Source organism: Chelon labrosus (assembly GCF_963514085.1).
Source record: "Chelon labrosus genome assembly, chromosome: 23".
Lineage (NCBI taxonomy): Eukaryota > Metazoa > Chordata > Actinopteri > Mugiliformes > Mugilidae > Chelon > Chelon labrosus.
The window spans coordinates 1,821,600-1,835,759 of NC_140356.1; the positions used below are offsets into that span (position 1 = coordinate 1,821,600).

The 14,160-nt window shown below is 42.0% G+C and overlaps 2 protein-coding genes across 4 annotated transcripts in view; both read right to left on the minus strand.

Moving 5' to 3' along the window:
* Positions 1–4,374, minus strand: part of dennd5b (DENN/MADD domain containing 5B) — a 66,061-nt gene extending 61,687 nt beyond the window's left edge. For all 3 annotated transcript variants that reach the window (XM_084573582.1, XM_084573581.1, XM_084573583.1), the window contains exon 1: positions 3,639–4,374. In XM_084573582.1, the coding sequence (XP_084429708.1) occupies positions 3,639–3,747 (109 nt within the window). In that variant the 5' untranslated portion in view covers positions 3,748–4,374. The remainder of the gene's footprint in view (positions 1–3,638) is intronic.
* A 588-nt stretch (positions 4,375–4,962) lies between these two features.
* LOC311508679 (uncharacterized protein) lies at positions 4,963–13,014 on the minus strand. Its single transcript, XM_084573584.1, has 5 exons — positions 12,758–13,014; positions 8,896–9,746; positions 5,733–8,528; positions 5,558–5,617; positions 4,963–5,448 (listed from the first exon to the last, which is right to left on the minus strand). Exons 2-5 carry the CDS (start codon positions 9,269–9,271, stop codon positions 5,396–5,398), a joined length of 3,285 nt encoding a protein of 1,094 aa, XP_084429710.1. The 5' UTR covers positions 9,272–9,746; positions 12,758–13,014; the 3' UTR covers positions 4,963–5,395.
* Between the last annotated feature and the right edge of the window lie 1,146 nt (positions 13,015–14,160).

A 14,160-nucleotide genomic window follows, 5' to 3' on the forward strand; every position in this document is an offset into this window, starting at 1 on the left:
GACTGGCAAAGTGGCTATTTAAACCAGCTAATTAGCATTCCAGCCTGGACCAAAGAACCCCGGATCTATAACAGGGTGTGAGTTCACATAAAGGAGTTAAATACTGGATATTGTTGTAGCGGGCAGACTCATAATCAGACAGACGGAGAAGATACTGTAAATCGTGAAGGAGCCTGAGGCAGGCCTGCAGGAAGTCGGGCCCTCTGACTAGAACAATGGGCTAAGGGGAAATATGGTCACAGTGCCACACAAAGAGCAAGGAGGAGGGGAGTCGCAGCCTAAAATAGGCAAAGGCATTGAATGCTGCCTAATGTGGGTCACTGCAATTATGGCTGCCTCCAACTCAGGGTACAAGAAAATGTGGGGGTGCTGAAACGCTCGACAAAAAAAGGAGGTTTGTAGAGCAGCGACGGCAGCACTTTGACATCAGTCATGGCAGCATTAGTGTTGTATGGATGATGGTGCATCATGGGGGAGGACAGCAACAGGCCTGATCAGAATTGTAAATGATCTCTAATGAAGTGCAGGAGAGTGGAGGCAAACTGGCAGACTATAAAGAAATGGGGGTGGGCAGCTTTGGGGATGAATAAAGAGGAGGGGGGTGTAATGCCCCATAAAGCTTGATTTATATCTGCTTCAGGCAAAAAGTTAAATGCTTAACATTCAGATTGGTCTTCACTTTGGCTAAAATGTACATGGATCAGCCTGTGTGACAGGCACTTTTGTTGTGTCTCCACATCAGGTGAACGCACACTGGTGACTTTGTATCTTGTGCAGCTATACTGCACAGCAAACAGGACAGAGGTGTACTCTGGCATGTTGACCAGATTATAGAGATGTGCCTTTCTGTGTGTTAGCACACTGAAAGGAAAAGAAAGGACACAGCTGTTTTGACATGCATCGATGCTGAAACTGCTTATCCGAGCGGCACAGGTTTCATCCAAAAACATTTGCATTGGTTTTAGGTTTTCAGGAGGGACAGAAACACAAATGTATCAAAACAACCAGTTGTTCAACCAAGTGGGTCCATCTTGGTCATCTTCTTCTATTGAGGGAATTCAGGAACACCTTTTTCTTTTTCCTCTACTGATATGTTATGTTTGTATGTTATGTTTTGGCAGACTCAAAAGCAGATCTGATCTTGCATAGCGTCCATGTAAACAGTTCAATTGGAATCAGAATTATTTCCATCAGGTTGATGAAATATTGTCCATGTAAACAGGCCAGTGATGGTTGCACTGTTGACATAAAGTGCCATAAACAGTATTTGGCGCAAAAAAAAAAGAAGCAATAAAGCAGATGTCAGTAAATGAGTTCCTGAGGGATAATGATAATGAAGAACACATTATCTCTAGTATGTTAAGGCTGTAGTAAGTGATTCTACTCTGGGTGTCTGGCTAAATGGAATGATAACAGACATGTGGCCTATAACGTCTTTGAATAGATGTTGTTCTAATCCGCAACAGCAGACGCAAACACAACTACGAAACTGCAGAGTTTACAAGTGGATCAGGTGGCAGCACGGCAATATGACACATAAGAGCACCTAATCCAGTCTAGAGAAGACAGCAGCCAGCAAGATGGAGCACCCCTTATGAATGATCTCATCAGCTACAACAATAATGACACCATCACCCTACCCCTACACAAACCGCTTTGCTATATGTTATGTGGGCAATTTAGATGTCTCACAACACAACCCCTGCCAGTGAAATCATTTGGGCTGGCTTTATGCAGTACATGTCATCCAAGCACTGTGAAGTTTAATTTAGGCATTTATCAATACCAAGCACATGACCTCGAACTTGTGGAGTTGTGGAGCAGTACAGAACTGGAACAGCACGTACTTGATGATGCCCGCAAAATCCATTCTGGGATGCCTGGCTGTACCAAGTTCACATAAGTTACCCCCTCGCCAAGCATCCTCTAATACATAATAAATAAAACAAGATAAAATACAAGATATACAAGTTATAAGATAAATAATACATCTGATTTTCCAGCTATAACTTGCAGTAGCTGTTAAAATTAAAACCATACTCCACACTATGTATGCTAATTAATGACAGAATATTGTAAAGAACATCTTTCTTAATTAGGTTCCCCCTGCACTGAAAACATAATTGATAGTCAAAGCCTAAAAATGATGTTACCTTATTTTTCATTTCCAATTTATAGACAAAACAATCCATTAAGAAAATAACTGGCACATTAATCAATAACGAAAGCAACCGTGAGTCGCATTCCCATCCCGTCAGTTCCTGTTAAATTTTTCTAAATACAAAGTCGCACCAGATGCTCGGCATGTTGGGGTGATTGGTGTCAGCAGAGCAGACAGTGGGGCATATGGACTCAGTATGGTGGATGCTTGGTGTCACCTTTGAGACTTCCTACAGCCTGAGGGCAACACACACACACATACACACACTACTTCCAGACAGACAAAGCACCAAACCTAGTCTAAAACACACAGTAACACTCTCTAGAACTGCTGAATGACACATACTTGGCATCATTCAGGAGCTCTATAAGGCCAATAATGTGCAACCAGTGCTTGTTTGACTTTACAATCCCGCACTTTGGCCCACAGACTGGGACAGTGACTAGGACAAATACTGATTATTTGACTGTGATGTAATATCTCAGCTGGTGAGCATGCAGCCCTCTGCACTTGTGGAAACACATGTGAAACGCGATGCTTGTAAACCACTCTGACTGCGACAACATGATCAGGCTGTTAGTGGACAGGAGCATAGGAGTGGATGTATCTGGAGACAGAGCAAGCACTAATACGCCTCAGCTGACCGGTGCGATCAGAGACCAGAGACTGGCCCCGGTTTGATCCGATGTGCAGGCATCAGTGACAATTCAGTAAAAGAATTACCCGTGTGGAGAAATCATCGCCACCTTCACCCACACTTGCAGCAGCCTACACACAACCGCGCTTTTGACTATTCCACCTGCAAGTCTCAAACTACACAAACCAGCCAATGAAGTTTAGGTCTGCTGTCACAGTTACAGAAATGTGGCTCAGTTTTCTATAGGAGACTGCAAGGGTGTAGCTGCAACAAAAGATAACCTTTCTTTGGGAAAAAATGCAACTGTGATTCAAACTGAAAGGCTCCGAAAAGCACAGCACAGGAAGTTTAGATCAGATTCTAGCAGTTAGAAAAGATAATGCAAATTTTTCAGAAGCTCATCTAGCTGAAAGGGAAGCGGTACACTGTGCAGATGATGAACAGCAATGCTGCTCCAAATGGCTGTATCACTTACACACTTTTCTGTTCATTATTATTATTTACAGACTATTTCAAGGTACTTATTTACAATAAAGTTAACTCTGTAAATGAAATCTGACTCCGATCATTTGATATTTTCTAGTCAACAGTGCGCATGTGGCACTTATATTCATAGTTGAAGGCAATTTATATTGATTAAATAGTCATTTAAGATTGCAGCCAGTGATGTGTTTAGTGGCTATCACGATGTGCTAGCTCCATAGAGCAGCGAGCATTTTAGTCAACAATACACTAGGCTACATGTGTTATGTTGGCGGACTGTTGTGATTTATTTTTTTCTTAAAGCAAGTAAAGACTTTTCCAAAATAAAAATATATAAATAAAACAGATACCACGTACCTGCCAACTCGTCCGGTTCCAGTCCAGTCTCCGTGTCTATCCCGCAAACGGCAAAGTAGTGGGCAAAGCGGCACGGCGCCGCTCCGGACGCCGCGGAGGTCCCACTCATCCCGGCGTCGGTTTGCTGCGCGCTCCGCTCCTAGTTCTCCAAGTGACACATCTCCGGTTGAGAAAACAGCAACAAAGGTCGGTGGGTGAAACGCTCAAGCGTGCGATATTCTGTTTAGATTCGGGGCAAACAAAATACTCCACACGCAAGTTAAGTTGTTTTTAAAACGGCTTCCGACGCTAGTTAGCTTTCGGGGAGCCGTTTAAGCGGAGCTTTCGAGACACACAGCCGACTGTAGCCTACTGGAGGAGAGAGCTGAGTGAATCTCCGCCTCGGTGGAGCTCGGAGGAGTCCGACTGGCAGGGCGGGATATTCAAATATAGTCCTCTAATTCGTATACGGAGTCTCACTCACTGTTGGCATACCGTTTCTTGCCTGTAATCATAGAATAAAAATAAGTTTCCTCTGACTATTATTTCTCCAACAAACGCACCTGTGGCCACAATTTCAATCAGTGCTCTGATATCACGCAGCCGCAGTCAGAGTTCTGCTTTCATAGTACAGAGGGTGAGGACTTTATTATCTTGCGGAGGAGTACATGCGTTTCTTTGTTGTCACAGGGCCAGCTGTAGCGTATCATTTTCACCTAATTAACACAAGAATACATTAAAAGACATGCTCTCAGTAAATATTAATAATACATGATTGAATTTTAATGAAATATTTTATCATCCATTATGGTTTTTTTTTATTTTGGCTTCTTATGGCAGTATGAGTGTAACTATATGACTGGCCAATCCATCTGTCAACTAAACAACAGAAACACTGGTCATATACACCAATAAGGCAAAACATTATGACCACTGACTTGAGAAGTAAACAACATTGAGCATCTTGTGACAATTCAATATTCTGCTGGGAATGTTACTTAGGCATGTACCACCCACCTAGACCAGACCAGGCACGCCCACCCCATAGCAATGACACCAGCAGGATGCACAAGGTGTTGACCTGGCCTCCAAATTCACTAGATCCCAAACTGATTAAGTATCTGTGGGATGATCCACAGAGGCCCCTCCCCTCAATCCATAGGACCCTGAGGCCCTCACTAACAACACTCTCAGAATGTGGGTCACTCTGATGAGTCACAACTGTTTTGGAGGCATAAGTGAGCGCTACAAAATATTAGGAAGGTGGTCATAATGTTATGCCTGATCGGTGTATATGTACGTTGCAATGTCTCCCTCTGGTGGTGAAATGCAAACAAACAGCACAGTATTGAAACTTTTTATTTTGGCATTATTTTAAAATAAATATATCTCACCTTTGAAACCATGTAATCTAATCACAACTGAGTGCAAAGAACAAAAACTTAGGTCAACTTAAAATGGGGGAAAAGGATTAGATATACAACAAAATAAAAAGTTTTCAGAGTATCCTAAGTAAAATCTTTTAATTCACTGCTTTTCCCCCCCACAGTTTGAGGCACATAGTAAAAAGTGTTTATTTCTAGTCAACTTTAAAAGATGAACAATAATATAACAAAGCCACTTCATGCTGCATGCAAATGAACAGTTGTATACACAGTTAAAATACAGAATTTGGGGTTTTATATGTACAATATTTACAGTGTTACACATAAATGTCTTTTTGTCAAATGTCTTTTAGATCAAACAATAATAACTGGAACAGGTGTAGACAATTCTTCTCACTGATGGGGCCTTCGAGGAGGTCTGTACTTACTGCCCTGTCTGCAGGAGTCTACGACAGAAGGAAAAAAACATAAGTCTGGACACTTTATCAACTTGTAAAATATACCGTTTGCCTGTAAAAGGACAGTATTAATGTAATGGAAAATGTTGAGAATCACCTTTTGTTGAACCTGGCCTTTCAGAATTCTTCCATTTGTAGCCTTCACCAACAGGATATCCTATGGTAAGAATCAGGTTTAGAAACATGCATTCAGGTTAGATAAATTAATTCAGTCATTGTTATTGTATTAAACATCAACTATAAAGACATTTTAGACTTCAAATATAACACACTTTGTTCCGTTGAAGCTTTCCGGTTTATGGCGTTCGTCCATTGTTTGGCTTCAGTCTTGGTCCTCTTCATCAGCGGGGTTTCAGATTCAAAGGAGGCATGTCTTCGTCTGGGTGCTCTCTCAAAGAGACGAGGTCCAGGCCTCGCTTCCCTCCGATAATCCAAGCTGTTCCTCGGTCTGAAGTCCTCTTCCATCCCCTGGCTAGTTTTTCTGTCTCTCCTGGTTGGGACATAGGTGCTCTCCCAGTCATGGATCACTTGTTTCCTTGCTGATGACTGTTTGCTTGTAGAAGGCGAGGGACTCTTTTTGGGATCTTGTGTTGAGGGGTAAGACTGAGAGCGCCGTAGTTCAGATGAAGACATCTTAGAGCTGGGCTGAGATGAACTCTGCTTAACTTTAGGCAGTGGTGTTGTATCACTTGCAGGTTTGAGTTTAGAGACAACACTTTCTTGTTTATCTCTGTACGAATGTGGTGTCTCCTTATACTTCTTTCTTATGGGAGTGGTTGTGGTTGTCTTTGGTACCATGAGAGTTTCATCATTACTCTGTGTGGGCTCTTCTAAAGGTTCACTGAATTGACAGGACTTCTGAAAATGAGTCACAGGATTAGAATCCAAAGTGGAGTAGTGGAGATGCTGCTCTGGTGAATCCTTGGACACAGTGTTATTTTGGGGCTTTTTGTTGGAATGAAAAGTGTTGTTGTGATCAGAAAGGTCATCTTCACTGTCCTCCGTTTCTGATGAGAGTATTCTCCTCCTCTTCCGTTTGGTCAAGTGTTTTTTTGAGGTCATATGTCTGGTGTTCTCTTGTTGAGCATGGTCAGGAGAGGAGTTCTGCATCTGTTCAAGTTCACACCCATGCTGTGGCTTAGATGAGGCTGCAGACGACAGTCTGGCTTCATGGAGGGTTTTTTCTGCCGAGTTATCCTCGCTGTTCATAGTTTTTCTCTTTTGTTTAACACATGGAGCATTGTCATTTTCCTCTGATCCTGAAGAGAATGTGCTCGTCTTCTTTTCGTCGTTTTGGTGACTTTCGTCCTCTGTGTCCGATGACAAGATTATTACATCTGAAATCTTCTGTTCTGAGATGTCGACTTTAGCATGCCGAGATCTGGATCTGTGTTCCAACAGTGGGGCACACTTTTCTGGACTGTGTGGAAGGACAGAGTATGAATTCTGAACCACTTCTTCATTAAATTCTTCTGCAGGTGGAATTCCACTCTTGTTAAAGTTTTCTTTAACAGTTCCACAACAACTGTCCACACTTTCAGGGTTTTGGTCACTTTCATTGTCCGAGTCAGAATCAATGATTATTATATCTAACTCTTTTGAAGTATTAGGTCTGCTCCTGGTTTGACTTTTTTGCAAATTAGTCACAGCTTCATCTTCACTTTCTGTCGTTGAGGATGTAGGTGCTCCCGGGTTTTTCAACAGCTGCTTCGGCACGGTCAGGTAGTTGTGCTTGGAACCAGGCGAGTAATCACAGCTGTCTTCAGTGTCACAGCTCTTATCTGGCTCAGACGAGGAATAGCTCCAGTTCTGAGGTGCAGTTGGATTTCTCTCGGATGTGCTCATTCCTGGTGACGTCACCCTTTTTGCCCCCAAGTGTACATATTTTGCTTTTTGAAATCTCTCAACAGTGTCGAAGACTTCGATCTGGGAAAAAACAGAAGCTGGCACTGGATCTGGAGCCGGCAACCGTAGCCCAGAGAGTGCTGGACTTGTCCCACTGTGTCTTGATTTGTTTGCATGTTCACCATCACCTAGCAGAGGTTTCTCTTGATGAGCCTGGTCTCCATCTACTGGTTCAAATTTAATATCCAATACGCTTAAACATACGACCAAGGAGTTATCGTCCATTTCATCATCAGTCTCATCTTCATCATCAGTCTCATCTTCATCCTCTGAAACAGAGGAAGGACTATACGAGTCGTTTGTCTGCCATCCCAAAGGTCTCTCACTTTCACAATCATTAGTTTCAAAACTATTTGGACATGAGGAGTGTTGCGCTATGTCAGGTGTTTTAGTCTTTTTTGACACTTTCTCTGGAATCAGTTCGTCCTCTGAAATGGTGTTCACCTGAGTCTGACTCTGCACCAGTCCATGCTGCTTAATGTTAGGTCTGGATACTTTAGGTGGGAATGAAGGCATCTCCACAGCCATATTAGGAATTTGGGGATTTTCATCTTCACTTACGTCTTCATACTGAATGTTTTCAAAATTTGATGAAACGCCAGACTCCACATGTTCTGTGTCACAGAGTTTTTTGTCCACCTGTGACATGTCTTCAAAATCTGAAATATCCTCATATTGCACGCCTTTTACAACTGTCTCGGACTTTTTATCAACTAATGAATGTACCGTGGAATGTGTCACAACTTCGTCTTCGTAGGTAACATGGCAATGTTGTTGAACTTCACTGTTTCTCAGTTTGTTTGCATTTGCATCAAAATTTGCATTGAGCCTTTCAGTGCCTAAATCCTCTGAAGCATCTGGCACACCTCTGAAACTATCCAACCCTGAAGCCTCCTCTGGTTTTAAATCTTTATATTCTTTCTCCTTCCGTGTCATGCGTTTGGGAAACCAAACACCGGGCGCTCTGTCATCCAAATTATTCTTAGCATTTATCCTTAGAGGTTTGTGCTTCTCTTGTGACGAGGTGTAGCCAACTGTTAAACTGGGATACTGCTCAGTCACTTCATTGACGGTCGTTTCAGGCACCCTGCTGAGAGCCAAGCGACTCTCTTCTTTGTTCTTGGCGCAAGTGGGTGCAGGTTCCAACATTTTTTGTGGATAGTCTGTGGACATACAGAGATGAATGTTACCTATATCCAATATTGCTGTAGTATAACTTCAGAAAAGCAGTCCACCTCTATAATGGTCTCTACATTCTCCATACTAGCATAAGCTGCTTCAGTGAAGTTAATGAATCACGAGTGTTTTTTTTGTTTTGTTTTTTAAATTCACTAAGCCCTTATCACAATTTACTACTTAAACATTGATAATTGTTGACGAACAGCTCATCTTTGCAGCCATCCGAGCAAGTAAGTTCGCCCTCCTCATATGCAGACACAATTACATTCATGTGTTCTAGAGACGTACACGTAACAAAATATTCATTTTCAGGAAAATGTATGGAGTTTACGACAGCAGAGATGAGTTTACCTGTTGAATGTTTCTCTGATGAAGATGTATGACCATGCCCCTTAGACCTCTTAGTTAACACACCATTTGCTCTACTGTCCTTTTCAAGAGTTTGTCCAGCAGCATTAGTCCGTGGCTTATTCCCGGCACTGCTGAGTCTTTGCCTCTCATCTTTGTAAGAGGTAGAGGTTGCAGGGTCACTGGCAACTCTCTTGAACTCTGGTGTGTTGCGATTCAACTGAAGCGTGGAATCCCTGTTATTGGAAAATCCCTTCTTGTGGAGAGAGCCATAATTTCCATTTTTCTTAGTTAGCTCTAACTTAAAATGATCAATCTTCTTTTTAATGAATTGATGTATTTCATCGTCCGTTGGTAGTCTGGCCTCACCAACAGCCATGTTTGAGACACTGCAGACTTTCTCCAGAATTATTCAAGTTTTTGATAGTCTGTCCACAAATTTACAAATTTAGACAATTTTTTAATTGCAGACTCTTGCAGTGTCTTGTTGGAAAAATGTCCATGTTGAGAGTCCAGGCTGTCTCCCTGAAGTGCTGAATCATCAGAAAAAATTAAAATGTCCTCTGTCCTCATGGACGTGTTGCTGTGAGCCTGTAAATGCCTATAACCAAGAGGTCCAACTTGGGCCACTCTGAGCAACCAAGAATACTGAATGGCTGCTACAGTTATATGTAATCCATTGGCTGGGTGAATCACCAGTACAGGTTACACACTGCTGTCCTGAAGCGATGTGAGAGCAGCAACATCATGTTGGTGTTGGAGGACATGCCCATCATTGGCTGTGGAGACATCCAGATCACGTTGAATGGAGAGCAGTCTTTCAAGCGATGGCTTCAGTTATGCAGTTCTATTGTCTAGGGAATAAATAAAGAGCAAAATTAGCAGATGACTAGTTTCCCCTCAATGTGTCATGTACGTATAAAGAAAATAATGATAAGGTCATAATACATTCAAGTTCCAGGCACTCTAAGGGGATAGGGTCTGATTTGTAATGGAGCTGTGGACTAGTAATCTAAAAGAGAAGCAGCTTTGGGACCATAAAGTCACTAGTTCACATCCCCCAATGCCCAAGTGTGGCAGCCCACTGCTCCAATAATTAAACCATTCACAATACTATAGGTGATGTTGTGGTCAAACATCTGAACTACCCATTTTCAATAATAATTGAAGTGATTAAAATACATTCATTTGGGGCTGCAAGGACTTGTCAGTGAATACACCAAAGTATTGCAATGTTTATGTCAACCTCCAATTATGAGCTGCTCCTGCTGCCAGGAATGCTGAAAATGACCCAAAGTTGAAGTTTTTAAAACAAGACCCAGTACGCTGTCTCTGCTCCCACTTCCTCTAGACCAGTGGTGTCAAACTCAATCACAGAGGGGGCCAAAATTAAGAACAGAATCCAAATCACGGGGAAACCAGAATTAACATTTACTGAAAGTGAGACAATTTGTCTTTTCAGATGTATTATCAGAAATCATTCATACAGATATGAATTTAACTTGTTCCAAGCCATAATAAAGAATTTAGAATAAATTCAAGTTCACTGATTAAACAAGTAGTGGGAACAAATCTGAAATACAGTGGTGTGAAAAAGTGTTTGTCCCCTTCCTGATTTTGTGGTTACTTGCATTATATTTAAATTTGTTTGATTATCCGAAACATTTAGGTGTGACAAACAGACAACACTTTCTCACACCACTGTAAAAGACACATCTGTGGCTTTTTTTTTTGTGTGTGTTACTCTCTATTGGGAGATTTCCACCGACTTACTTCAAATGAAACGGTTTCTCACAAATTCAACAAATTTCAGGGGGGATAAAAGGGATAAAAATCTCACTTTTTTGAGCTTTTTCTATATTAAAAGGGCGTGTGGTATGTCTGCCAGCTCAGAAAAGCTGACAGAAAACTATGCAGTTTGTTATGAGTTGTCTAAGAGTGAAAGTGTGTCCTTCAGGGAGCCGTTTCAAAGCTGACACATTTGTGACGCAACTAGCACGTTCTGATCTGTCAGTCGACCTACATGGTTCCAGACCGCCTCCTCCTCCTCCTGTGTACACAGGTAGCGAGCGACGATGCTAGGACATTGCGTTTCAGCAAGCATCGGGTACATATCAACAATGAAGCTGCCCTGGCTCTCTGAGTTTGACACCACTCCTGTAAAGGCTCACAAGCAAAAACTTGCAGATGTGTTCCTGTTTTACCAACTGGGTCAATTTTTACATTATGAAAACCATAGTATGGTTTCCTAATGTTATCGTATGCTGTATGAATTTGCTGCAATTGACACTTTGAATTAACGCCAGAATAACACAAAACTAGCACGGCTAACGTGGCGTTTACTGTACAATGGAGCTAACCGTGGGGCTATGTTAGCATGCTAAGGCCATGTTAAACGTGCTGCTGTTATTTGTCTTTTCACATTTTCAGTGTGTCTGTATGTTAGTATGTGTGTTAACCGACTGGTGTTTAGCTGTAGTTGTGTTGTCGTTTATATGCTTGCCATGTGTGTTACGGTGGAACAGTAGGCTATCCGTTTTAGCCCAGTGTCTACTATCTGCTACAGCGTTACTACGTCTTTGTTTAAGAATCTCCAGTAATACATTTTTAGTATTTAGTGCTCTAATGTTTATGGCTTGAGCTTTTATGGGTCAACCGTATTGACTGATGTAGCTTCAGAGCGTCGAGCTGTAGTACTCTACCGATATGCTGAACAGTTGCCCAGGCAACCATAAGACTCTGATGAGTTTGTCAATAAAGTTGGGAGGATGCAGCTGACTGACGACCTGTCTGATGCCAAAAGTACAGCTATTGCAAAGCAGTCTGGGATTTGTAGTATCAATGGTGCGCACACAAAATACCCCATGGGCCGACTCTGATAGATATAAAATATTATCTTGTGGGCTAGATACAACTGACGTGTCTGCTCTAGACTCACTCGCATTCAATACTGTGCTCTCCTCTACCTCCACCACTTACAAAGAAATATCAGATTATTCACGGACTTATGTTTTTTTTACTAAGCTTCACAGAGGGGTTGTCAATGGCAACTGTCAATCATTATAATGTCATATCTTGTTTCTGTAGCCTCAAATAAGCAGCTAAAACGAAGCTTCTCAGAAAAATGGACGCTTGAACACACATCAGCATATATTTCCTACCTGAAATGACAGAAACCGCGTGTGTACTTTGGCGTTTAAATTCAGCTCAAGTCCTATCCACTAACACGGGGGAAGTGGAGCTCCTTCAGCCAGCCACCAGGGGGAGCTCTACAAGCTTTGGCTTCACTAATGAGGAACTGTCATGTCGTCCATTTTTCGGTAGACTTCTCCATAATCAGAAGCGCTTAAATCTCCATCCACAATCTCTCACTCAGAGAACTGCAACGTTGCACTACAATGAAAGCACATTTAATGTGCAGATCAAACCTGTCTTCTGTGAACCCAGTTATCCGCGGAAGTCAGTGAAGATAAAAACTCCGTACATAGTTTACACATTCAGCGCATGGTTGCCTGGATGAACCTCGGACGTTCACTTACTAACGGGTCAGCGTATGACAAAAAGAAAAAAAAAAAAGAAGTAGGCCTAGGCTATAACGAATAAATACGAGTCTTTTCATTTTAGACGGAGCCGTTTCGAGTTGAGCGTGACCCGAATCGCTGAAGTGATTTGGGATTGACAGCATCTACTGGCGATAAAACTTGATTCAAAGAAATGGAAACTGAAACTGCGTCACATACGAGAGGTGTGTCGCCCACTATACTAGTTTCACATTTCTGAAGAAAGAAAAAAAATGTATAGATACATGTAAACACACAGGAACAATAGAGCGCCTTAGTTTCTCCTGGCGTTGAAAATTACTTACCAGTATCTCCGCCTTTCGCCTTATTTAAAGGAAATAGCAGCAACTTCGAAACAACAAAAACAAAACACCTGGTAACATCTAACGTCCTGTTTTCCTTCAAATCTCTACAGTTTTGAAAGTCCTCGGCGGGCGAGTAAGTTCCTCAACGAAGAGAAATCCCATCGCAATGCTTGTCATCCGCTAATCCACATGGTTCAAAAGTAAAACTTAACTCTGAAGTCCTCAGCTCCACACTCAGATGTCCTCCCGCATTGTTCTTCGATTCTTCGACGACATGAATTATGGGATGAAGACCGCCTTATTTATATGACGCTCATGGTAAACTCTGATTGGTGGAGGAATGCTTATCGCTGGAGAAAGGGGGATCTGAACACCAATGGGGTGGATCCGGATGCTGAAAACCCACCCTAAATGCATTGATCAGCCATAACATTATGTCCACTGACAGGTGAAACGAATAACCCTGATTATCTCATGGCGCCATGTCACTTTGTCCTCAGAAACGTATTCAGGAAATTCGTCCTCAAAGCTGATGCGCTAGACATACATTCAAAAACCTTTGTCCTCTTGGCTGATAAGTTAGGAGCATATTCAATCATTTTTGCCTCAAAGTTGGTGTATTACAAGTATATTCAAGAATTATGTCCTCAGAGTTGAAGTATTAGAAGCATATTCAAGAATGTTGTCCTCAAAGTTGATGTATTACAAGTATATTCAAGAATTCTATCCTCATAGTTGATATGTTAGAAGCATATTCAATAATTTTGTCCTCAAAATTGATAAATTAGAAGTATATTCAACCATTGTTCCCTTAAAAGTTAATATGTTAGAAGCATATTCAAAAATGTTGTTCTCATAGTTGATATGTTAGAAGCATATTCAGTATTTTTGTCTTCAAAGTTGTTTAGAAGTAAATTAGTGTTAGAAGTAAATTCAAGAATTGTTCCCTTAAATGTTAATATGTTAGAAGCGGGGCGGTTCTCCCTGTGTCTGCGTGGGTTCTCTCCGGGTACTCCAGCTTCCTCCCACCGTCCAAAGACATACTCATTAGGTTAATTGTTGATTCTAAATTGGCCGTAGGTGTGAGTGTGAGTGTGAATGGTTGTCTGTCTCTCTGTGTTGGCCCTGTGATGACCTGGCGACCTGTCCAGGGTGTGCCCCGCCTCTCACCCGATGACAGCTGGGATAGGCTCCAGCAGACCCCTGCAACCCTTAACAGGAATAAGCGGGTACAGAAGATGAATGAATGAAACCTCAAAGTTGATGTGTTAGAAGCATAGTCAGGTAAACAACACACACTCACCCCTGGTCATGCATTCAAACTACACCACCTTGACTCCGTGGGTCTGATGCTCAAATGTCCATAGAAGGACGGTGACGAGTGATGAGATGTGTTGGGTTGT